At 38.9% G+C, this 26561-nt stretch overlaps 1 protein-coding gene across 3 annotated transcripts; it reads left to right on the top strand.

Annotated features, from left to right (window-relative positions):
• Positions 1 to 6451: 6451 nt before the first annotated feature.
• Positions 6452 to 16689, top strand: LOC136280958 (E3 ubiquitin-protein ligase DZIP3-like). 3 transcript variants are annotated; one of them, XM_066166938.1, is made up of 8 exons: positions 6452 to 6530; positions 6704 to 6771; positions 8266 to 8325; positions 11719 to 11779; positions 12422 to 13179; positions 13568 to 13607; positions 14282 to 14380; positions 14958 to 16689. In XM_066166938.1, the coding sequence occupies exons 5-8, from the start codon at positions 12457 to 12459 to the stop codon at positions 15260 to 15262; spliced, it is 1167 nt and encodes a 388-aa protein (XP_066023035.1). In that variant the 5' UTR covers positions 6452 to 6530; positions 6704 to 6771; positions 8266 to 8325; positions 11719 to 11779; positions 12422 to 12456; the 3' UTR covers positions 15263 to 16689. The 3 variants fall into 3 exon arrangements, with proteins under 3 accessions (XP_066023035.1, XP_066023037.1, XP_066023036.1); XM_066166940.1 differs by having other exon boundaries at positions 14282 to 14384; positions 14958 to 15097; XM_066166939.1 differs by lacking the exon at positions 8266 to 8325.
• The last annotated feature ends 9872 nt before the right edge of the window (positions 16690 to 26561 follow it).

The raw sequence follows: 26561 nt of genomic DNA, 5'->3' as shown, positions 1-26561 counted from the left end.
ACTTTCCTGAGAGTTCAAGAACCTGTTATTTTACAGGTCAACAGCACATTGAATACAGCCATACAACATTCTCTTCAGAAATATAAGCCTGAAGTCAAGCGACCATTTCATCATTATTTGGCGATTATGGTGAGCAGGATGTTACTTGGAAAATTATTTGCTACGCTCAATTCAAACTTCGATAAGAACCAGTTCATTCAGTCCCTAATATTAACCGTTCCATTTAGAGACGTGATGATCCTTTTGGATAGATCTGACAAAGGAAAATGGGGCAAAATTGATTTGAAATTATTCGCATTGAATGAAAGTCACTTGAATTTACAATATGTATTGTAATTCCTTAATTCGGTTGATATATTAACACAGAATTAACATTAAACCTTGTACAGCCAAGATTTCATCGTGGAATCTGCTCATACAAGCTAACTCAACGTGTAAGTAAAGTTTACAAACCACAGATCTCATCGTGGAAATTTCCCCTCTACGCTAACTTAACGTCTAATCTTTTTAGCCAGATTGCGACAGTACTTCATTGATCAATTGCAACGCTATTTCCTGTGTTAAAGCATTTACATTGTAGTCACACTATTCAATTGTTGGCACGGTTCTAAATTTTTTACGCTATCCCGGGAGGGTGGAGTTTCAGATATGCATAACAATCTGTTTTGTCTTATTCGCCTCAGCTTTCATTGGCTTCGGAAGATAAATGACATCGCAGCTTTGACAATTCTCGGGATAGATCGTTCTTTGCCTCGTCTAATATGTATCTAATCATCGTCAATTGTACCAACATAGATCCAAGAACATATTCTGTAGCTAATCGTATTTACAACACAGCATATTCATCTGCTATAAGTGTACAAAGGTATCTACTTCCGCCTTCTGTTAATCCTTTGACCCCTTGGAGTGATCAGCATCTAATTTCTCCTTACAATATCACCCCTGATCATCAAGTACAGAAGCTCCTGCTTGTTACACAAATTCTCCTTACCAGCACCTCAGAACTTTATACAGAACAACAAGGAGAATATACATACTGATGTTATGGTGTAAAGGGTTAAACTCAACTCATGCTTCGGGATCAAAATACAACTTCCCCACTTCTCTTTCGTCTCTCTCTTACTTAGCGCATGCACCTATGATCTTAGACAGTAGTTAAAAGGTACCTGGATCATCCTTTCCTCATTTCAAGATATATTCGTCATTGCTTTGAGGGATGGGAGTTTCCTTTCGTAGACTATACCAAAGGGGCAAAAAGCCAAAGATGATCCAACCCAAACGTTGAAAGGACAAGGGAGGGGTGCCACAGGTGAGAAGGATCGCCTAGATAGAACACTCATAAAGCGCAGAGTATCATCATCTGAATCGGATGAGATTCTAGCCAGCCGTGCAAAGGAGTCAGTGCAGTAAGAGGATTCTCCTCCCCACTCACGTTCCACGGCATGAGAGGAGTGCATAAAACACGAGTTCTTGTAGAAACTCCAGCCGTTGGCACAAGATAGTTTTCCTGGCTCTTTTGAAAGAAGATAACAGCCTTACTGTGAACTCAGTAAACCATGAAATCCAGAAATATTTATCGTATGTTATTGCGTTCTAAAGGGAAAGCCAATCAGGCGCAGTAAACGACAGCGGTAATTAGTTTGTGGTTTTGAGGCTTCCACGCGTTTCCTAAACTTTTTCCTGATTGCGAAGTTGTTAAGACTAAATTACCTGCTACACTCTCCCACCGATGCAGCACCACAGTTTCTTTAGAAACTTATCCCCTTTATTCACTTTCCTAATTGGTCAGTAAGCAACTGACCTGTCATTATCGAGGCAAAGCGGTTCACAGTTTTCTGAGTCACGCAATAACGAGTTAGTCTCTGGATTGTCACGGAACGCTCCGGCCAAGAGGTGGAGCGTTTCGTGGCCTCCAAGAGCCTTGTCCCATTCAACCCTTACAGAGCAAAAATCCCCCAGGCCGATGAGAAATTGCTCGTAGGCTAGCGATCATACACCCAGATATATGCCCGATGTCTCGTCGTGGGCTAGTACACTTATCACATTATTGTTTTCGAAGAGAACCGAAAATCATTCAAGCGCACGAAAATGGGCACAGGAAAATTGGCACAGGACATCAAAACAATTCCTTTCATTTTGCTGATATTGTTATTTCCATATATTAGCCGTTTCTTCGGTGGGTCGTCCTCTTTGAGGGATATTCCGATTTTGTTCCTAGCTCTAGATAAAGCCAGAAAACTCCATGATTCCCCTATATACTGTTTATAGAATGACTGTTCCATTTCTCATAAAAACTCCATTCCAATTGCAGTTCCACAAAGGAATTGTTTGCGGCCATTCCTAATCATTATTTCGGGTTAGGGATAATGTGTGCAAAAATGTTTCTGAAACAACTGATGAATCGTCGATTGTCTTGCCCCCTTTTTAAGTTATTAAAAAAAACACCGGACGTCTTTGCAACTAAACATCGTGGTCAACACCTTGAAAGGAAATGAAACCCGGTGAAAAAAGCAGATTGACGTCGCCAATATGTGGGCAGATTGCCATGTTGGTTTAGCTGGACAGAGCAGATTTCTGTGATTGCAAGAGATGCCATTGTCAGTACGTGCTTGGACGCTGGAAGAAGGCAAGACTAAAATCTTTTGTCAGGAAGCATTTAAAGGTGTTTACAAAATCGTGCTTGCCATAGGCTTAAAGATATGTCCGAGACAAGCGTGGAAATCCTTGACAACATAGCAAAACACACAATGGTGAAGATGAGAGTAATCATCGCAGTGATGAACCCCAAGCCTACTAAAGAACGAAAGGAAAATACCATCTTTATAACTTTGGCTGAGTAAACGCCAGTCCGTCTTTTTAAATTTTAGGAGGCCGTGCTGGAGGTCACGGAACATACAAATAATCAATTGTAGCGCGCGTACTATCTGGGTGACATACTAAGCAACTTCAGGTAGACCTCTGCCACAGAAAAGGAGAATATATTTCTTTCTGCTCATTAGAATAACTAACTGACGTCATCATCATCACCATCAGCGTCATCGTTATTTTGTCCATCGTCATGGACATTGTCAACATCGTCATCGTCGTCTCCATCGTTATAAACAATTATTGGATTAGGTTTTTGTGATATTCAGAATTATCAAGGTCGAGGTGAGGGGTTACCAGCAGAATCCTAAGGCTGAGGCTGATAACCTTTACCGGGACCTTGATTATTCAGTGGATATCGCAAAAACCGAACCTAGTAATTGTTTTATTATACATTAGACCGAAAAAAAGGTCATGACAGCAAGTGGAACCGATAATTTATTTCTAAATGTACAAAAATATGCAAATCAGCAAGTAGCACAAAGCGCACGAACTTGACATGATTACCCTTAGGAATCATGCACCGCGGTCATACATGACATGATTACCCGTGTCCTTGAGTGTCATTGACATGATTATAATTGCATAATCTGCCGCTAGATGACGTCCCAGGGGCTGATTTCGAAAATTCACTGTACGCTTTCGGCCAATCAGAAAAGAAAAAGCAAGTAAACGTATGACAATTATCATTATGGGTATCATTGAGAGTAACTTTGGTTTCTATCACACTGCTGGTGAAACCATGACTTGACGATATCTTTGTAAATAAGATGTACTAGCTGCGACAAGGCTGTTTATGTCTGATTGATAATTACAGAGTTATTAGGTCATAGGGGTCTTTTCTAAATTATCATACAACATCCACTGTTTTCACAGTAATCGGTAAAATGTTGTTCCCGACATTCCTTATCATTATTACTGGGATACCTGTGGTAGCCCAGTCATAAAATGCCTTTGTTTTTTTGTCGTCTTTTTTTTTTTTTTTTTTCCTCCGCCACAAAATGGAAAAATTGCGCAATAGTACCCAGTGGTCATTGGGCCCTCAACACCATGACAACTAACTGCGATCCAATGAGGGTGAAGGTGTTCACATGCTGATCACGTGTTATCTTGATGATGATTGACGTTGTCATGCACGGACAGGTCCGGGTCACATGACGAACACGAGATTTTTGCTTAGAAAACTCTTCTGTCGGTCGTTTTGTATTTCAACGTGTTCTGATTACGATCAGCTGAAGCATTATAGCGCAAACGCTCGAAATACTTACAGACGCATACACAAGTCGTATTGTTCGCGCCAATGCACACTAAAAGATGTTATTGAGCGGTAATTTTGGACTGGATTGAGTCGCGAATTGTGTATCCGTCGTATTTCTGGCGATTTCTGCCGTTTTAAGCTTGCTTTACCATCACTGTTATTCACGTCATCTACTTTTATTACGTTGGTAAAATCTGTACAGACATCACACAAACCAACTCGCGCGCAAAGTAAGAAGACTATATTGAAGGCTTGAAATAATATTGCGATCGATTTTCATCAAGAAATGGGCCAGGAATATTCCACAATAGTGCAAATAATCGTGAAGGCGGATCGCAGAAAAGCGATTGCGTGACGCTCGGTAAGCTGTAAGATGACATGTTATTATATACCAGACGTAAAAACTCTTCAGATTCTTAGTCTGCATTTTGTACCCACTCTGCAGTCTGCAGTCTATATTTTGTATCCGGTCTGCAGTCTGCTGTCTGCATTTTGTACTAACAGGTATCCGTGGCACCAATACAGTTTATTTTTGGTTACATTTATTCGCAAAACACACATAATCTACCACAAAATACCTGTGAGTGAGGTAATTCGACATTTTCGTTCTTTCCCACATTAATATTCTTCTCTCCTTTTGTAAGAATGTAGACATCACTCACAATGTTTCAAGTAATCCACCCACCCTACAAAAAAGTAACTCTTGCATGCATAGCATGCCTATGTTTTGAAATAGGTGTATGCCCTTGGCCAGACTTGAGCGCACTATTTCACTATACTAGTCCGACACCCGTAGTATTACTACACTTGATTCCAAGGATCCAGTACCATCCAGGTATCTCAGTTACCCTGCTCACAGGGTCTAGTTTTATAACATAACTGAGCTCGAGATACAACGCGTCCCCTGATTGGTCAAAAGACCTATCGTTTATTGCACCGGTAAACATAAGGAAAGTTGAAACATATTATGTTTATTTTATAATAATATACATAGAAAATTACTAAGTTATGATTGGTTGAGATAAATGCAGTTTTCAGGTAATTCAGTGCAGAAGAGAGTTAATTCAGTGCAGAAGAGGGTTAATTCAGTGCAAAGAAAGAAACAAATCAGACAGTCTGATTGGTCAATAATCAAAGAAACTCACAGATAGCCAATCAAATGCGAGCCTTGGATGTCGCAACAAAATTTGAAAATTTGAAAATTTGCGAGCGAAACAATGGCCGGCGTTTTAAGTAGGTTTTCTTTCGCCACCGCAGCTGAAAAACAGCTTAAACAATGAAAACACTGTAAAAGGCGCTGCTTTTTGGTTGTCGGTTTAGAAAAAGTGGTGTTTAGAGAAGGGAATTGCCGAGGAAATCGAAAATTACGAGCCGACCCGGCTTAACACTTTGCTCGAGCGATCCAACGCCGAAATTAAAAACAAACATGGTTAAACCTCCGAAACGACGATTCCATTTCATCAAAAGTGATTCGGACACAGACTGAACAATTCCTTGAACTGTTTAGCCGGACTTTGAACTTTTTTGCACCTTAAAGATGCGAAGATATCATTGCATATTATTGTTTTGATCGTACGCGGTTGTTTTGACCGAACGCACGGTTTGAATAAATTATTTTTTGCACTTGATGCGCGCGCTTTGCTCATGTTTAATTATGATAGACCATCTCGTATTTTTCCATGTATATTATTAACAAGTAATCACATGATTTTTCTCGTGCAATTTGGAATAAACAAGCACTTGTTAATCTTTTCAAAGACCACAAATTGCACTCGCCCTACGGGCTCGTGCAATTTTGTTAGTCTTTGAAAAAATTTACTCGTGCTTATTTATTCCAAATTGCACTCGAAATCATGTGATTACCCATACTAAATGCATAACACTGCACTTTCTATTGGATTACTAGCGTAATGGCCTTGTTCTTCCAACATTTCGCGTGGGTTATTTTCTGCCGGTAAACTGATAGGAAGAGAGATCTAATGCTTAAATTCTTTGAACTTTTCATGACACTTCCATGTTCAGCAGCCAGAGGTGAGCAAATGAACATGTTTTAAAAGTTTCCAAATTATATTCACTGTGTATGATCGACGTGAACATATCGGTCAAACGCTTAACAGGTTCTTCCTCTTCCTTTCAGGAAGAAGAAAATGGGAACTCGTGGAGTATTTTTTAATATTTTTAAAAATTTAAATGTATACGTTGCACTAGTAACAATGTTAATGGTGACAGACGATGTTGATGCCAAGAAAGCTATATGATCCACAGCTCAGAAGTCCAATCCATTTCAAATTTTACTTGCTAAGGCTTCTGGGACAGGGAAAGTCCCAACCGCGGTTGGCGTAGTTGTCTGTAGGAAGTGATTCCTTGTCGAGATTTCGAGAAAAAAGTTGGATGATTCCATAGCCAGGTTTGTCTAAACAGAGTAATTGTTATCTGTAGTCAATTTTGAAGTGCAGTTTGGGGGTTGGACGGCCGTTTGGTCGGTAATCAATAATCACTTCTGTTCTCATAAATTGATCTCCAACTTCGCCTTCTTGTTGAAACCTTTATCAATTTAGAATGTTGCTTCTATTCCCACAGGTGTCAGGCCGTGTCATTTCAGAAGAAGCTGTTATTTCACAGAATTGCAGTAAAGTTATGAATTTATGGTAAGTTAGATATAGTGATGTGGCATCAGATTGATTTGTTCATAGACTTCATAACTTTGCAGGAACTCAAATTACAGCATCTCCTTTTCTCAAGGGGTTTGCTTAAACCCACTGGGTGCTTCATTAAAATCCGTACGCCGACTTGTAATTGTTGTTCGATCGAATGTTATTCTCCTGTTGTACTGAGAAGGCTGTAAAACATGTCAATTTTCTCGATCGCAAGAACACTTTCACACACAGCTTCATCGCGTATCGATAACTTGAAATTTGTCTCCGAAAATTTTATATACTATTGTGGTTACTCATTTGAATAACAAATGAGTTGTTGAAATATATTTATTATCAGGAGAAAAAGAGTATTGATCAAACCTATGATATTGACCATCGATGAGTTAGCAAGTGCTCAACTTGCCCAAAATGCTTTTTGAATTGGCTTCAAATTACTTTCTTTAGGTTTAGTATCTTGACTTCTTATAAAAAGAGGGTGTTTTTAGTGGTATGTGAGAGCCAAAAAGGTACTGAATTGTTATAACTTCAGCTTTTTTTTTTTAAGATTTGATTTAGATTTTACTTTGTTCATTTTTTATTTTTCTAAAAAAATTCACCTTGTTTGTGCACACTTTAAATTTTTAATCCAGAAAACCAAAATTTAGTTTTTAGACCTAACCTTACATATGATATAAGTTTCATTAGATTGGATTACGAGTTGCGTTACAGGTCATGTTGACATGTGATCAACGCAATTAAAGGAAGCGGAGTCTGTTTCTGTAAACTCTGCTGTACATGCACTTGTGTGCACTTTTAATGTTTCAATATAAAACTACATCTTAGTTTTCATTTGCTATAAATTTTATGTGGTTCAATTAACATCAGTGAAAATTAAGTTTGGTGAATTAATCACTCAGCAAAAATCACTCTGGTTTTGCTTTACACAGACTGAGCACAATCTTCGTCATATTAACAAATTTTATTTCATTTAACAGTCGACATTCCATAATTGAGAGGCTACACATCATCTAAGTCCCTTTCCTCTTTGCAACATACTACCACATCTCAGTTTCATTTGATGTAAGTTTCATACAGTAGGCTACAAAAGTCAGATTGCCCCTGGACACAATTTGACTTTAAGTGGAGGCAAGTTTTGTGTTGGCGAGTTTGTAGTGGTGGTGAATTGACCTTAAACCCTTGGAGGAATCAAATGTGTAAATCTGCAGTGAATGCTACTCTGCCTTTGTGCTTTTTCAAAAAAGACTTAGGTTTTTTGAAATTTCCAGTAAAAATCAAGCTATTTCAGTGCCAGGCTTGTCTTAAACCAGGGATGTGTTATTTTTGTTGACCTGAAGTGATATTCCAGAATGTTTACTCATTCTCTAACTGTGGCTATGACTGCCCAATGATCACTTCTGCTCTCATGTTCATTGATTTTTATTTCAGTCTTTGTTCTCTTATTTCATGACCCTTAGTCTTTTCTAATGGTTATTTTTATTTGCATAGGTCCCAGGTTTCAAAATTTCAGGTCATGATGTAATTTTGCTAAATTTTAGACAGTGTCTGGTAAGTGAACAACAATAACTAGTATCTTGGCATTAACTTTGAAAAAGTCTTCTTCTATGGAAACCAGATCACTATGAGGCTGGCATACAGTGCAGTACAGTAAAAACATGCATAAAAGAACATGTGTTTTGGGGATTCAGGCTGATTTTGTTCTTATGTATTGAGTGTTTTCTACAAAAACAGCCTGAGAATGTTCTTAAAGTGTTCTTCAAATAGTGTCCAAAAATTCACACCACATAGACTACCAACAGATGAAATCAATGTGCAAGCACACCATTTCAATTAATTAATGGGATGGAAGTAACCTTAACTGCATTAATCAAAACAATAATATTACATGGGGGGAGGGGTAGCAGTTCTGGTGATAAACAACTCGAAACCCAGCAAAAGTCAAGCAAATTTAAAATGCACCAGCTCCCTTTCTCTCTTTCCATGTAACTATTGACTGGTCCCCAATCCTACAAGTAAATTGAGAGAACAAAATGATGGCATCTACTTTCTTAAATTTCCAGTCCAATTATCAGATCCACTTAAATCTGATAATTTTTCAAACCTTGGGGTGAGATCTTCACATCAACAGAGCCATTTGCTGTTAGCAAACAGCTAGTTTTCTCAAACTATCTCTTGAAAAAGGTCTCATTACTTAACATACTCCATGCCTCCCCAGTCCACTGGGTCACTAAGATCCTGCTACCTTCACTGAAAGTCTATCCTGCCAGTTATGAGGGATTGTTCTCCTCTTCTAGCATGTTTCCATTGCTGCACCATTTTCAACTTTCATCATCTGACCATGTCCTGCATCAATGGGCTGGATTTTGTCAGTGCAGTTTTCAGGCAGCATGTAAACTGTAGTGTTGATCTGATTTCTGCATGTTTCATGAAATGTTTGATTTTGTTGGAAGCAAAATAGAACTTTGTCTTCTTTGTCATTTCCATTTCCTGGAATAAGTGTACATGTACCCTGAACCCACTGCATGTTGAAGTCTTTATCCATCCAAGCAGTTTACTGGAAATACATATCAACCCTCTTGTCATATTTTTCTTTCTCCTCAGTGGCCACAAATCCTTTTCCTCTGAAGATAAGAGGTGGCTTCACTTTTTGTTCCCCATCAGCCCTAAGACAAAGTTGTACAGTAGCCTGTTGTTTATCTAAACCAGATGATGGTTGTGACACACACTGGCTTAGCACCCATTATATCATAGATTTTATCTTGCTCGTTTACAAATGGGAGAGGAACCTAGTCAATATTGTATCTATTTTTGGGCATTCATCTTCCATACTTTGGGTCAACTGTGGAGGACTTGTTTTATCTTAGGGAGCGCTGATTGCAATGAATAAGTTGGGAAGCATTTTAGTGAGTATTTACTTCGTTACTCGCTCAATGAAACACGTGTTTTGATGCCTTGAGTAAGTGACATTTTCCTTCCCAGCTGTTTCATCAACAACTCAAATCAAGCAAATCTACTGCTACTGCTCGCTATTCAATAAATTCGCGAAGCGACGCGACACGACATGCGTGAGTGTAACATGATAGCCTTTTTTCATTATAAAAATTTTCCGTTGTCTACTCGCCGCTCTTTCAAACCTAAAAGTTCTTTGTTTCTCTCAACAATGTAATACAAAGGAAACTTGTAGCACGGAATAACAAAGGCATATGAGTCGCGCATTTTTTTCGACCGTGCGCGCAAAAAAATCGTATATACGCGTCTGACTGCCCTGCGTCTGAGCGTATGAAATTCGTCTGCGCAGTTAACGTATACGCGAGCGGTACTGTATGTGCATGGTACTCTTTTGAGCAAATTTCAGCATGAGTGTTCTTAATCCACTCGTTCTTTTATGGGGGTTTTTACTGTGTCACTGACCCACACCCACCAATACAAGCTGCTGGTTTTTATTGTTTTGCTTTTGTTTTTGTGTGTTTTTTTTCAAATCAAGAACATGATCAGGTAGCCTAATTTAGAACTTATGGAGGCTAACTTGAAAAAACTAAGGTCCTTATATTCAGGTTTTCACTGTTGCAAGCCTTAAATTCTTAGGTGCCATTTGGCTCCAAGCTTTTGAAGGGGATTTGATAATGTATTTGTTTACTTCCATTCCTTACTTTGCTGAGTCCTCATGAAAAACTGCAATTAGATCTAATTTGATCATGTATAACTATAATTAAAAGATGAGTCATAATTAAAACAAGTTCCTTGGATCTCCTCTCCTTGTGTGGATCAAGAGATCTACAGCTGTAGGCTGCCCAAGTCACATTGTCTTTTTTGGCAAATCACTAAAGGCCTGGTACTGATGAGCACCTTCTAATCTATGCATATCTTTAAAAAACAAGCCAAGGAATTCGCTCATAGGAGTACGAATGAGACATCATGCATGACTGCAGATGTAGAAATTTCTTTTGCTGTTGGATCTGATTGACATGGTTTAAACAGCTTGCCAGTAGGCAACTTGGTCTACTTTGTAATCCCTCCACAAAACAGAATAGTTGTCAGAAGCATGAATAATAGTTCTATATTATAGTTCTATTCAGTGTTTTAAAGGAACATGATGTCACTTACAGTGTAACAGTACCAAAGTACCCGCAACAATTAATAGGACTCAAATAAAGACAGTGGGTGGTCTTAAATTCAGCGTGCTAGGGTTGAGAGGTCTGGGTACGAAACCTGTCAAGATCATTGTGTTGTGTTCTTAGGTAAAATACTTTACCATCACCAGGCCTCTCTCCACCCAGGAGTATAAATGGGTGCAGGTAAATTGTCAGAGAAGTCTAATGAAATGCAGGGGGGGGATCTTGCATGATCTGGCATTCCATCCATCATTCCAGGGGGGAGTGGTAATACTCCTAGTAGCCTCGTGTGACAGAAACTTGGATAAGCTCTCACTGGACTGGCTATATAATTAGCTTGAGTGTAGACTTTACCTTTTTACCTATCAAATGCAAAGTCACTCTTAAAGGTAGTGATCCCTGCTTTTCTGGGCATAGTGCATTCCAAGCAGGGGCAGAATGTACTGCATGGCTCAGCCTAGTTTTAAAACTTGCATCCTAATTCAATTAACAGAACTCCCTCCTAACTGCCTTAAACATTAATGTGAAACAATTTTGTTATTAAAATAAAATGCATCTGAATTCCAGAGTCATAAATACTGGTGCCTAAAGGAGCTTTCTGCCAAACAAAATTAGGTTAATCTTATGTGGTCTTAATTGCAAGTAATTTCACTTGCATCTTGCAATCTACCGCGTACCATTTTAGGACATGATGGATAGCCAATAGCAGTATCATCATTTCATATTCATCAAACTCAAGTGTACTTTATAGGCTAACTATCTTCTTCATATGTATCTATATAAATTCTAAAAGGGTAATTGAGATGATTTTGTTTTTTTAACTCTTCAGAAATGCCAAACAGTCATATATAACTTTTTCGTAATTGGGTGCCAGGTGAATTCCTCAAAAGGTAATGTTAAATGTACATGTAAGTTGACGTAAGACTTTTCTCAGTGATGATGATAGTGATAAAGATGCTTAGGACAACAGGAACATGAATTAGTCCTTGTCTGATCATGAAAAAAGACTTATTATAGCTTTGATGTAGATTATATTTATACAAATGCTAATTTAGGAAAAAGGATTGTAAATTCTAGGTGTCGTCTTTTAGTTGGTTTTGATTATTCCATTGGAATAATTGGGTCTACGTTAATGTTTGGAAAATCTTGGCTGGTGGAGAAAGAACTTAAACCTGCCATAATGCTATTATTCCTCCACACCCTAACATCAGTGTGTGTATTCTCCATACTGTTCTCTAGACATTTTCTATGGTGCTGATAAGGAGAATAGTAGATTTGGAATGAAAAACGACGTCAAAATGTCGGGGATGGTGGTAATGAATGAAAAGTATCATCGTTTTTATGTTAATGTAACTTAAATATTATCAGTATTATCATAATTGTTGGGTTTGTTATCATTATGTCATGCACATTATTTTATCAACTTTTTGATATTGACCAATAAAATCCTTAGCAGTTCAATCATTCTTTTCATTAGTCTTTTTTCATGGTCCATAAAGAACATAGAATTATCTCTTTTGTCCCACGGGTAGCTTTTGAGGATTAGTCCGTAGTACTCTTGATCAACATGGCAGCTGCCGCACCGTCCCCCTTAGCCAGCTCTCTAGAGAAGACAAATGGATTCAAGTTGAGCAGACTTCTCATCGATGGTGGAACAACAGTGTTGAGGACCATTTTTGATGGCTATCACCCTCCGGCTTTTCTTTCTGCTGGTCTCAATGCCAACTACTTAACCCTTCGACACCTCTTGAGGAGAAGGGTCCTGCATGCAGCCCAGTGGGACAAACTGTTCCCACCTAGTGGAGCAACACCAGATTCAAAGAAATTTGACATCACTCTCCTATTTCTTCTTCTCACCAACATTTGCGGTCTATCTCCTCCTGCCACAGGGTGGTATAGAAAGCCAACTCCAAGCGACCAATCTTTGGAAGCAAATCTTGCTCGCGTGAAGTTCTTCCGCAATATGTTTTACGGTGACATGTGTAGCACTGGCATTGACACACCCACTTTCTCCTCACTATGGAAAGAAATTAGCGCTGCTCTTGTTGCTCTTGGTTTGGATCAAACAGACATCGATAGATTAAAAGAAGAAAAGTGTGGCGCAAAAGATTATCTTGACGTAGAAGAATCTTCTTTGGCGGACCTGTGTCAAGCTCAGAGCACAACACAGCATAACATTAAAGAGTTACGTGCTACCCAGCTAGAAGATCACAAAACGTATCAAGATAACAAGTCAGTGCTAGGAGATATACATCGATCTCAGAACACAGCACCGCGTAGTATTGAAGAGGTACGCGATATCCAACAAGAAGATCACAAAACGCAAAACGTAAAATTACAGTCAAATTCTCAATAAAAATATTTCACCCTAGTTTAACAGTGCATTGCTTGTTGTCTGACCGCTTACTGTGTTGAAAAGAAGCCATTTTAGCAAGTTCTCCATTTCTAGGTTTCTTACTCCTAGGAGTAGCAAACCTAGAAATGGAGAACTCGCTAAAATGGCCTCGTTGCAACAAATTAAGCGGTCAGACAACAGTGAAAGTAGGGTAAGATATATTTATTGAGAATTTGACTTATTTTTTATTTCTTAGAGTGGTAAGAGTAATTTTCTTTATTTCCTCATTTCTATTCACGTCATACGCACCCGTAATATTGCAAATTTTCCCTCCTCCATTTAGGGTCCTGTTCCTGTCACCTCTGACTTTGAAGAAGGAAGTGGTAAGTTGCTCTTTTGTTGTTGGTTTCGTCGTCGTTCGAATAAATACAATTTACTACACCAGTCACGATTGTTCGAAAATATGCAAATTCAAAAATGCAGCCTCTGTGGGTTTTGAAAATGTAGCATTTAGTGACAAAGCAACGTGTTCTCAACGCAAAGTCATAATGACCTGCCTTACTTCATGTGTTAATAAATCGGGGCATGCGTGATGGATTATTGTCTCTGTTAAGTATCAGTAAACTTGATGCAGACCTTCAGGGCGCGAGTCTCCTTCTTTGTAAGGAATTTGATACTGGACACGAGTAAAGCGCAAAACAGCTTGGGAAAGACACAAATAAGTGTAATTCTCCACAAAATTATTCCGTTAATTATATCGTTAAAATAATGGAGTAACTCTAACAGTGGGAAATCCTTTGCAATCTGCTATTGCTTTTCAAATGAAATCTTGGATCGAATATGTTTCCTTATAACAGCCCCCTTTGTCAAATTTGTCAACGCTCATTGTTTTTTAGAAGAGAAATCGACAAAACTTACTACTCTAAGATGTGAATGCTGGGTCTTACCCGAACGATCGCAATCCGGAATCCCTACGCTATCGTTACTGAGCCATATGCGCTATAAAACTTGCACTAGTTCTCAACCCAGCCATCTCATTTACCCCATTATTATGCAGGTATTTCCGCCCAAAGTGTGAGACATTCAATTGTAAAGGATCCAAATTCAGAATCATCGTCATGCAGCCCTGTTGCGGCTTTTGGGGAGAGTAAACGCTGTAGGTAGTACCGAGATTAAAAATGTTGCGATGGATTTTCCTTCTTATTGCATTTTTTCAAGTTTGGATATTGCTGTTACACGTTTATCTGTGGTAAAATTTGTTTATACAGAAGGACTGGCATATTTATCAGACATCCTTTTCACCTTGTTGTGATGTGAAGAGAATGTAAAATAACGAATTAAAACTGGATCACTAATCCAACACCCTGTATCTTAAACAACTATCACTTATTCCAGCATGAACGGCTGGAGACTATAGCTAGGAGAAGTTGTTAATGACCTCAATTTTCAAGATGATTGTCGGACCATACGCGAATGAAGAGGTCAGAAACAGATAATGAGTCTGGAAGATTTTCCAAGCGTTTTTTTTTTTTTTTTATGGGTTGGGAAAGTGGTTCCCTGCTGCTGCAAATGTCTCGTCGCCCAAGCCTGACAGTCTTTAAGGCCAACGATTCGGTGTGGAACGATACCAAAAAGACAATTCGCCTTTGGCCACAACTGTTCGCTGTTTTGTTTGCCAAAGCCCTGAAGCACCCTTTTTCTAATTTTTCCTTCTCCTTCATTATAATCCTCAGATTTGGTTAAGGCTGGTGTACCATTAGACGACGCGTTAGAAGATCTGTCTCTGGAACTTGGAGAAATATGGGAGAGATTAGGAAGACGCCTGGGATTCAAACAAGCTACAATAGATGAGTTTGATTCAGCCAAAAAGGTGCTGGCAGATAAAGCTTTTAAAATGTTAATGGCTTGGAAACGAAGGGAAGGCTCAAATGCCACATATAAAGTTTTGTACCTTGCCTTGTGTGACAAAAAGGTGCAATGCAAACTCGTTGCAGAACAGTTTTGTTGCGATGAGATAGTAGGAAATGCATCTGCTTAGTCTTACATTATGAAGACTGAGTCTTTTCTGCATTACATAGTACGTCTTTGTGAGTAATCCATGGCCAAAGAGCGTCTGTATCGAATATTCGCGCTTAGTAAGTACGTCATTCATTTTCCTTGCGCTTGAAGATAGAGAAAATTGTCTTTAATCCTATTTTTGCACCTAAGAACCGCTGGTTAAAGAACATTGAAGTCGGAATTCAATGAGATGTCCAGAACGACAGTGCTGAATAACGTTTGTCTAGGCTTTGGCGCGGAATACGGATCGTGAGTCGTGTGCACGTTCGATTTTCTCTGCTATATCTTCAGGGCGGTGTCTCCTTGCTGCTTTTCTTTTACAGAACAACTTCCAATAACTTTGTACACCCTCTAGATATTTTCAGAACTTAATTTTCTTAAAAACACTGGAAATAGGAAAATTCCTTCAACGACAACAAAATCCCTTTGTTTAATATGCCAGCCCTATCTTTGTCCGCAAATTTCGCTGAATTTTATCCTCGAGCGCTCGAGCCCACGTTATCGACCGCATAGCTGTGACGTAACATTTCGTTATTCAGCGCTGTTGTCCAGAACATTTAAAGCACATTACTACCCTCAAGCGTTTTATTTAATACTTCACAGCTTGAAATTAGAATGTATTTTATCCTTACTGTTCTCTGTGCATTTCCTAAGGAACAAACATGGAGAATTGGTTTAACAGTTAAGAGCTTCTTTTAAAAATTGGCGATTAGTTACTATATTCTTGTGTTCTTAATTTTTGATTCAGTTTGACACTGTAAGGAAAAATTAGATGCAATTTAAGACAAACTTTTTTTTAACCTCTTTAATTATTCTCGTTTTTTTTTTAATCCACGTCGAATTCCCGATCAAAAAAATAGTTCTTAAATTTTAATTTAGCACGTTCGACTCCCTTTTTTCTTAAAGGTGACTTTAGGTGTAAACATGTAGAACTTTTCATCCTCCGCATTGAATTTATCCGAACAGCACTTAGCTCTTTTAGAGGCGATACCTTGGGTACACCCATTTTTCTCCGAATTTCCTGTTTATTCTGTTGTTGCGTAACAGTCTTCGAGGGCTATTTTCTCTTGAGATATCTTTTTAAGTATGATTCTAATTTTGTCAGTAAGTTCATTATAATTTTTATATTGTCAATTTTGTTTTTGTTTTCCCGACTTTGGCCGTAAGAGTAAGAGATTTAAGGTAAAAAAAGATTCTGTAAACCGTAAACATCTCGAAGGTACATACTTAGCATACAGGAACTGTTTCTCGTAACTTAACGTGATTTGCTGGCTAAGAATTGATGATGCATGAAGAGTGACAGCTTAGTGAGTGACACCTTTATAAGCTGGTGACCAGCATTCGCACTCAGATTTATGCTAGTTCCCGGTATAGTAAGCTGTGAAATAAGAAAGGGAATAAAGAAAAGTTTTTACAGTACAATGAATGTTAGAAATTTCCTCCAACAAAGAGAAATAGATCTAGTCTGGTCTCTGAAGGTCAAAAATATCGAGAGATCAATCGTGAATGAAGGCGAGCCTGTTCTCTATCATTTAAAGGATGCTCCAAGGCGTGGATTTGTTCGAAAAGAGCCTCTGATTGTTCCTCCTGGAACTGAGTTACCTCCTGAAAGAAAAAAAAAATACATTAAAAAATGGGTTTCTCAATAGACCTAAGCAGTCCAGGTGACTCAATTCAAGAAACTGATTGAGATATGAACAATGAAAAGATTATCAATCTTGCCAATCCAACTGACAACGAAGACGCAGCAAACAAGATGTATGTTGATGAAAAAACAAGAAACAATCGATTTTTTCTCTTATTTGTCAAAAAATGCAGGTAGAAGTCTTTTCATTGAGACATTCATAAAAAATGAAATGGTATCACACAGACCACAACTCAAACAGTGAAATACATCATCAAAATAAATTTGTGTCACTGCTTCCGATCAATTGAGATCGAACAACCATGCAACACAACACAAAACAATTTCACACAGACCGAGAATATCTTCTTCAAAAAACAATGGAAGACAGCTTTTTCTCTTTGACTGAAGACAGAGTCTTCAATCTCCCTTTCAAATTTTCCTCTCTCTTCCGCATCGTGTCTCTGTTTTTTCTGTCTTGAATCAAAACAGATGGTCCTTGAAACGAGCAAATAACAAATTGAGATATTCTCTTATTGGAAATGGAATCTGGTGGATTTCTCTGCTAAGAAAAACAGATTATTTAACGATTGGTGGAGCAAAAGAAACAAGGCAAAAAAGAGAAGATTTTCGGATTTATCATATTGATGTTGATGGAGGAGGAAGTTATGATTCAGAAACAATCCCGAAAGCTTCTGAGAGATGGAAAATTATCAGCTGTCATTGGGTGAAAGAAATTGACAACGATTCAAGTGTCAATGCTTCTTCTTTCTGGTGTAATGGTGAAACACTTGTCAACTTTTCTGTAACTCCTGCAACAGAGGCAGAATTCGTGTAGGGAATTACACAAAATTTGTTGAGAATCGTTTAATGAAGGACTGATTGTGAACTCAGACTGTCATACTCATCTCATATATAGACACTGTTTTGACATAAGAACAAATCAAGGCACACCACGACTTCTTTGCGAGAAGATACAATGTTGACATTTGAAAAATCTTTACAAACAGTCAACAAGATTGAGTGGCTAATTCAGGCGTAATGATGCGTGATGAAGCAAAGGCACGACTATGGAATTTCACACAGTGTAACTTGTGAAATTTCAATATATCTTAAAACCAGTGTAAATGACTTTGAACCTCCCAGATTAAAAGTTGCGTGAAATGTATTTGAATTTCACAAGGGTCTCTCTGTGAAATTCAAATGAGCCAGGACCCGCTTTTTATAACTAAATAAATTATGTTTGCTTCAATGTAGACCTCTCCACCTGCTCACTTAAGGGCGTTTCTTCGTTTTGATTGGCTAGCATTCACTGGGTAGTTGATGGTGCAAAGTGCTCAATTTTCATCGACAGCTTAACTTTCCCATTTGACCTGTCAGATTACAAGTTTTTGTACAGACATGTAAAGTCGGACAGTTTGAAATTGAAACAGCCAATTAAGCCACAAATTAGGCCTGTTAATAACCACTTAACATATTCGTGCAATTTGTAGTTGACACAGGTAAAATGATAATCTTGAAGCTTTATGAGTAAACTCGAAGCAACGCATATCTGTGCTCATCATTTATTTAAAATCTTGACACGCAGGAAACATGAGAAGGAAAAGTACAAAAAAGAGAGCGATAACTTATGAATAAACTCAAAATAAAGAAATATATTTAACTTAACGGTACATAGCTTTACAAGCATTAAATAAGCGAGGAGGCTGCTGTCAAAAACCGAAAAAAATAATAGTCATCCGTTAAGCTACCTCCCACCCCCATTGAGACCCTCCTGTAGTGTCTTCCTTGTTAAAAATCTCAATAACGTCGAAGGTAGCAGTACATAAATACAAAGAGAAGTTATCTCGTAGTATTTCACTGCATCCTCACTGTGCATATTTTTCCTTGTCAGTAACTGAGTCACGTCAAACAATGGGAGGCTTTCAGCGTGCTTGTAAGGTAAATCGTAAATTTCAAGTTCACTAATGTAAAGTGATGTTAAATACTTCTAGACTGTGTTGGAGGGCCGAACTGGAAAATATCTGGCTCTAGGTTACGTTAAAGCGAGGTCCATACGTTATTGTGACAGAAAGCTAAATATTTTCCCCACTAGCCCAACCAAACTCACCCAGTAAGCATATCATACATGGCTACTATGTCTAAAAATTATTAATATTAGGTTTGAATCTACAGAGCACAGGAACATAATAATAATAATAATAATAATTTATTTCCTATAGCGTATTTTCCTAACGCCCAAATGCGCTTTACACTGTCAAATTATCATAACCTATAATTAAATAAAAATTTAAATTCTAAAAATATGCTCGTCGAAAAGATAGGTCTTAAGCTCAGCTTTAAAAATAGAGACAGATGCGCAGCTTTTAATCTCAAATGGAACCGAGTTCCAGAGGTAAGGCGCGCACACTGAGAAAGCCCTCAGGCCAGTCAATTTGAGCTTGTGTGTTGGTTGCTCCAATAGAAGTTGGTCAGCAGACCTGAGAGCTCGCCTAGGAACATAAGGACTGATGAGCTCAGTCAAGAACGTTGGAGCCGCACCTCGGAGTGCCTTGAAGGTGTACAGTAAAATCTTAAAAAATAACACGCTGACGGACGGGGAGCCAGTGTAGCTCAATAAGTAGTGGTGTATCAAGATGAAGCTTTTGCTTGCAAGTGATCACTTTTGCCGCTGCGTTCATAACATATTGTAGTCTCTGAATAAGATAATCAGGTAGGCCATAAAGAAGCGAATTACAATGATCTAAGCGAGACATTACCAATACATGCACTAGTATTTTGGTTGAGTCAATACTAGGGCATGGACGTATGCGACTAATGTTTCTGATGTGATAAAAAGCAGTCTTGCATAGATCATTGACGTGTTCCTCAACACTCATAGTATCGTCGAAGATGGCACCAATGTTCCGTGCGCTGATGTGGGCTCGACAGTAGCATCACCCGCAGTAATCGAATCTAATGGTGGCTTAGGGCGATGTTTAGCATGCAGAACCAGGAGCTCAGTCTTGTCGTTGTTTAACCGAAGATTATTTAAAAGCATCCATTGGTTCAGCTTACGCAAACAAACTTCAACCCTAGTGCGCGCAGACACAACATCCTCCATTTTAGCGGTCTTCATGCTAAAGTACAGTTGAGTGTCGTCCGCGCACATATGAAACCCGACACCATGGCGACGCAGAATAGCTTCGAGAGGAGAGGTATAGACCAAATATAGGATTGGGCCCAACACAGACCCCTGGGGAGGACCGCAGGTCAGTTGACGATCAGAAGAACTAGTATCTCTGATTTGGACGAACTGTGAACGACTGGACAGGTAAGACTCAAACCAAGTGTGGGCAGAGCCCTGAACACCAATGCATTGGGAGAGATGCGATAGTAGGATGCCATGATCCACTGTGTCGAACGCTGCCGACAGGTCCAACAGTACCAACATCACACACTTTCCATCATCCAGTGCACGTAGCACATCCTTATGCAATCGCAACAGTGCTGATTCAGTGCTATGGCCCACTTTATAAGCGGATTGGAAAATCTCTTCAAGTTTATTTTCTCGCAGATGGGAAATGAATTGACTCGCGACTGCCTTCTCGCAGCACTTGGAGAGAAAGATCAGGTTGGAAATCGGTCTGTGATTCTTATATAGTTGGTAGTCAAGTGATGGTTTCTTGAGAGAGGGCCTGACAATGGCTCGGTTCATGTCTGAAATCAGCGTGGAGTTCTGCAAAGAAAAGTTCACAACCTTCGTAATAAACGGAAGAAGCAGATCATAGCAGTTTCTGAGGACTGACGCGGGTATTGGATCTAGCATGCAGGACTTCAAAGTCGGTCTACGAAACAGGTCAGCCAGTTCATCACATGATACTGACTTGAATTAATTAAACCCAGGGCCACTGTACAGCAGTTCAACTTGGGCGTGGTTTGTAGTACCCCTTTTTTCCTGCAACTCTTCGCGTATTGTGGTGATCTTTCAATAAAATAATCAGCAAACGCATTTGCTAGGGACTCATCATCCATAGAATCAGGTAGTTTAGGTTCACTTTTACGATGAAGAAGCTTGTCAAAAATAGAGAATAAGCGTTTGGGATCATATTGGTTCTCGTCAATAATCCTCGAATAATAGGCCGTCTTTGCCTGAAAAATAAATTCATTTACCACCTGACACTGGTCAACGAAACGCTCGCAGTAAGTAAGTCCAGTCCTTCGCCAACGTCGTTCCAGTGCCCTTCTTTTTTGTTTCTCCTCACGGATGTCTTCAGTGTACCAAGGTGCTGAAGGGCGAATCGTAATAGTGCGCGTTTTCAGGGGTGCGTGCTTATCGAGCAGGCCAATCAGCGTAGTATTGTAAATCGTCAAGTGTAGAAAAGCCGTACAAGCGGAGCTCCACTTTGTTTTAATTCAATTTTCTTTCCCCTTCAGAGAATTCCTCCAAGTTATCCGAAGATTATGGGGACCGTTCTGGCGAGGGGAGGGGTATACGTAGTCGAAGGATTTTAGTTGTGTCACGATAGAATTTACCTGATCCCCCCATAATGCTCAGTAACCCCCGGCGATAAAAAATGACTGATCCCTTATATACAACATGTCAGGGGGGGGGGGGGTGGAGGTATTCAAGTAATTTGCTCTTTATAGTAGTAGTATGGGGGCTGTCATGCATCATTGGGTTCGGAAGACAATGAGTGCGAAAGAGACCGTGATATCGAGTGATATGATGAAGGAAAAAATGAAACAACATGGGTAAACTGAGTAATGGCTGATCAAGTAAATGAATGCACCAGAAATTGTGCAAACATTCAACGAGGGGTGAAAAGTAATATACTGGTCCAAACCTTACTCTAATTTTTTTATTTCGCAGCCCATGAAATTAAGATGCATTTATTTTCTCCGGAAAAAACAACAATAACAAAAACAACAAAATTCAGTCGTGGAGAGAAACAGATATGGCGCTGATGGTTTTTATTGACTCATAATGATTCAAATTTGACGGTTTATACTTCATTTTTGAAGGTTGAAGGTAGCTTTTCATGTGCAAGTCATTTGCTCTCTTGAAACTGCACCAGATTTGCCATATTACTACATTTTGTTTCAAAGAAAGCAATTTCACATATGTTTTCTATTTGGTATAAATAACTTCTTACTAATTCATTTAGATGGTTGCTGATATATTCAAAACCAGTTAAGGGGGAAGCAAAGGCCTTGGCGAGATTCTTCCACATAAGTTTAGGAAATTGCATCTCGTCTGTAACGGATACGAGTGATACTTTTTCAGTTACTTTCATTGCACGAGCCGTAAGCGGTTGATATTTGAAACCAATTGAAATATGGGCAATCCTACCCCTCCCCTCTCCTTCCTATTCACCGACGCTCCCCACCCTCCTTATTACAAATGATTTAAAGTCTTTCTCTCCCCAACCTTCTGTGGCCGTAAAAAAAAAAAAGAGATGGCAAAGACACCTGTCGGACAGACGAAATCCTGCTGTGAGAAGAGTAAATTTCTAATTGACAACTAACAAAACTTTAAAAAATTAACCATTCATAGGATTTTTTTCTCTTAAGTTTCCTATACTTTGGGTTTTGCAGAATTTTGCAAACGTGTTTAAGACAGCTATATGGGGTACGGTGACCCACAATTGTCAGGGCAAAAGAAATAATATCACGGCAAAAAAAATAATATCACGGCAAAAGAAATAATATCACGGCAAAAGAAATAATATCACGGCAAAAGAAATAATATCACGGCAAAAGAAATAATATCACGGCAAAAGAAATAATATCACGGCAAAAGAAATAATATCACGGCAAAAGAAATAACGCCGCGACAAAAGAAAAAGACTCACGTCAAAAAGAAAAAGACTTGAGGCAAAAGATTCATAAATTTTTTTTACCTTTGCAAGCGTGGGTCTTAGCGAATACAGTGTTAAGCTAAAACTCTGCTGAACAAGAAACTTAAGATCAGCGAGGGTGAAGGAAACAGCCATACAAAATTTAGCGAAATTTCCTTGATTTAAACTCAACAATGTATTCTTCACATATAAAGCATATGATAATGTTCATGTCTGGTTCAATCACGTCGCTTGACTGTTAGTAAACCGCAAATGGTGTTACTGAAATTTTGCTTTTCAACATTCTCCTCGGGCAGGCGTCTTCTCGCCCTTTCCCCATCCCCTACCCCCACCGTCCACCCCAACTCCAAATCAAACATGGCTGGTCGGATAAACGATCGCGAGCTTATAACGTTAGTTTGCCCTAATAAGACACCTGCACTGCAGACTAAACAGTAGCATATCTACTACCCGGTGACAGATGTTTAGAATAACTCCAGCCATCAAGAGACAATGAACACTTTAGCTACAGGAACTGATTAACTTTTTCCTGATTTTCACCTGGCAACAACCAACTATATGATCTAATGTACCAGCATAAAACCCATTATAAATCAAGCCTCCTTTTCCATATGATAAGAGTAGCTCTTGCACTTCTGTTATATTGAGTGAATACTACAAAAGTAGTTGCTTATCACTATTTGGGGTGCAAGAAAACCTGATGTGCCTCGCCTTCACTCCGCGACATGATGATAAAAACAGGGATTCTTATCAATAACAAATTTATCATGTATTTAACTCTCTGAAGTTTACCCTCTTGTTTGATGATGTATTTTTGTTGCAGGCAAAGAAAACCAAAGTGCATATGATCGTGAAAAAGTCAAGTTTTACCTTAGTTTGGTGGCTTCTTATTAAACTTGTGAATTCTAATCACGATACTTGGTTGTCATCTGAAATCCACCAGTTTTAAATAAATATTTCTGTCTCGGTGTCTTCATCCTTTGTCACTGAGATGTCAAAGTGGCCGATCCACTGTGAGACGCTGATAATGATTTGTTGTTTCTTGTTGTGTCTCTCTTTGCTAAGCTATTGGAAAAAGCATGTTGTTAATTAAAAATACCCATGGTTCATTCACCTCAGTTGGTTCTTGTAACAGAAAGGAGCACAAAACCCAACTTACACCACAACACATCACAGGAAGCCCAAACTTGTACACTGAGACTGTCTGTAAACATATAAATACTGACTGTAAGCTGCTGCTCATAAGCCCCCTCCCCCCCCCCCCCCCGTCATTTATAAGCTCCCTTAGTTAAAGACCCATCTAGCCTTAAACGAAAAAAACCATCCAATTATGAGCCCCCCCGATATAAGCATATAAGCCCACCTTTAGCTTTTCTTTTTTTCTAATACCAAAGTAGGAAAAACCTCAGCGCTATGACTTGGACATGAAAATTTTTAATGATAGAAGAGTAAAACTGAACTTCAAGAGAAAAGTCTGAACTTCAGTTTTTTTATGTACCAGTTTTCGGTTCGTTTTGCAAGTTTTAATTCTGTTCATGTATTGAAATTAATTTGATTCATTATGTTTTGAAATTTAGTTAAAAATCAGTAAATGCAAAACATATTTCGTTTAGCACTGCTATAGCTTTTTCTATTCCGTTTTATACCCCCAAAGGATGTGGGCCTCTCTGTTTATAAGCCTTTCTGAAATCTCTTACGAAGTTGTATAACTCCTGAGCTCATAATCGGCGGTTTACGATATGTTTGTGCCGTGTAACTTAAAGGTTTTACACCAGAAGGAGTGGTCGCACTCTCAACTCAAACGTTTTACTCCGTTTTGATTAAAAACTAAGTTAACACCCCTTATATATTCGAATTTTCAAGGCTGCTTTGCAGCCGATTAGCTCGCTCTTGAGAGATACGGCCGTAAATCAGCCTAAAAAAACTCACAAAATTCAAACGAACAAACAACGTAGAAGCAAGTAAAGCTTGTTCTTTGTTCAAAAGTATTTCAAATTTCTGAGTTAGGAATGCAACAGTTTATTCTCAGACAAATCCTCATATCTCGCCCACTGGCCCACAGGTGGCCCAAGCTCACATCAGAAAAAGCAAACGATTAATTCATGAAAGCGTCACGCGTTGTGTGACTCGGTATAAGTTACGAGAGGAACCGTTGAGAATTTGAACACGTTATAGAGAATTGTATGGGGAACGAAATATGGTCGATTTACAACGATAAATATTTTCGTCTCATAAAAGGAATGACAGTGATGGCAAAACAAGCTTAAAACGACAGAAATCGCCAGAAACCACAGCGCGCACACCAGATGTGAGTAAGTTTTATTGATTTTACGTATAAATGTTCATATTTCGAAATATTTATCGTTGAAAATTGACCATATTTCGTTCCCCAAACTATTTCCTTATAACGTGTTCAAATTCTCCTACTCTCGTAACTTACCGCCGAGTCACACAACGCGTGACGCTTTCATGAATTAATCGTTTGCTTTTTCTCGACACGTGAGCTTGGGCTACCTGTGGCTGGCCAAAATAATCTACTGAGGCTTACTGTGCGAGCTTGGGCTGCCCGAGGGCAAGTCACGCATTTGGTCACGCGGGATTACCCAAAATGCTCCATTTATTTTTAGGGTGGGAAGGGGGCGGGGCTGATGTTAGCCTTAGTTTTTGTCACGCTCATAGGGATTAACTAGTCCGGTCCTTAGCTTGTCTCTAATCTACTAACTTAGAGTCTCAAACAGGCTTCTTTTTAGGGAAAATTTGTCCGTTTAACTACTAGTTGTTGGTGAATTTTCTTAGGACATTCGAGTGACAGATTGGTTGATCTCTGTGTTCCAGATAAGACTAAGTGCAGCGGTTTATAAGATATTTTGATGACAGTCATTGTTTGCAGTAACCTCAATTGCAGAGATGCCCCGAACAACCTGCTTCAGTATTACTATCGTCGTGTATAAAGTCGTATGTGATTCTGATAAATACCAAAAGCGAAGCAAGATCAAGGTTAATAGAATCTGAATATAACGTAAGGGTCCAGGATGTTCGATAAACATTCGAGCGCGAGGTCGTTAACTTTCGTTTTCTCGGAAATGTCGATGAGAAACTGCAGAACGCCTAAACTATTGTCAAAACCTCTGGAAAGAGACGTATTCGGGAAAAATTCGGCTCGGGAGCTCGCTATGCCAGCACTGACAGCATTAGAAATATTTCACCATGTTTACTGTTGAAATAGCAATGGGTAAGCAGAATCAAAGGACACTGGGTGAAACTTCCAAATCACTGCAATCGAGAGGGTATCCTTCGTCCTCTCTCTGGAATATTGCTTGTGTGAAATCCAAGTCATGAGTTTCATTTTCATTTTAATTTTCCAAATTCCCTCTTCCCCCCGTCTCTTTCATCTGGGAATTTTCCCTTTTACACATATGTCTATTCGACCAAACTGAGCCGCAGCTAAATTCTTTAATTTGAACATAAGATTGCCATGCAAGGAATAAATTATCACGGAATGAAGCCTATTAGAGATTAGGATGTGCAAAGAAACCTCCGATTTTTTCCTTTGTATTGTGGCTTGTTTAACTTGAACTTGAACCGATAAGTTTGGAAAATGAACTGATCGCTGAAGCGCTCGGGGAAGACAAATTATATTTTCCTTTGTGTTCTTTTTTTAGCTATGAAGGTTGTTTCGTTTATCAAATAGGTGTTCCCTCTTGTTGATAGATTTGTTCATGACAACAATCGTGATTGACACTAATTCTATAGATTGATTTAAAAGCGTTAGATTATTATGTTTCAAGTCAGTTTTTCAGCAGAATCGAAATAAA

This window comes from Pocillopora verrucosa, chromosome 5 (assembly GCF_036669915.1).
Source record: "Pocillopora verrucosa isolate sample1 chromosome 5, ASM3666991v2, whole genome shotgun sequence".
NCBI classification, from domain to species: Eukaryota; Metazoa; Cnidaria; class Anthozoa; order Scleractinia; family Pocilloporidae; genus Pocillopora; species Pocillopora verrucosa.
Note: the sequence above shows the minus strand (reverse complement) of the source record. Positions and strands in the feature narration are given on the sequence as shown.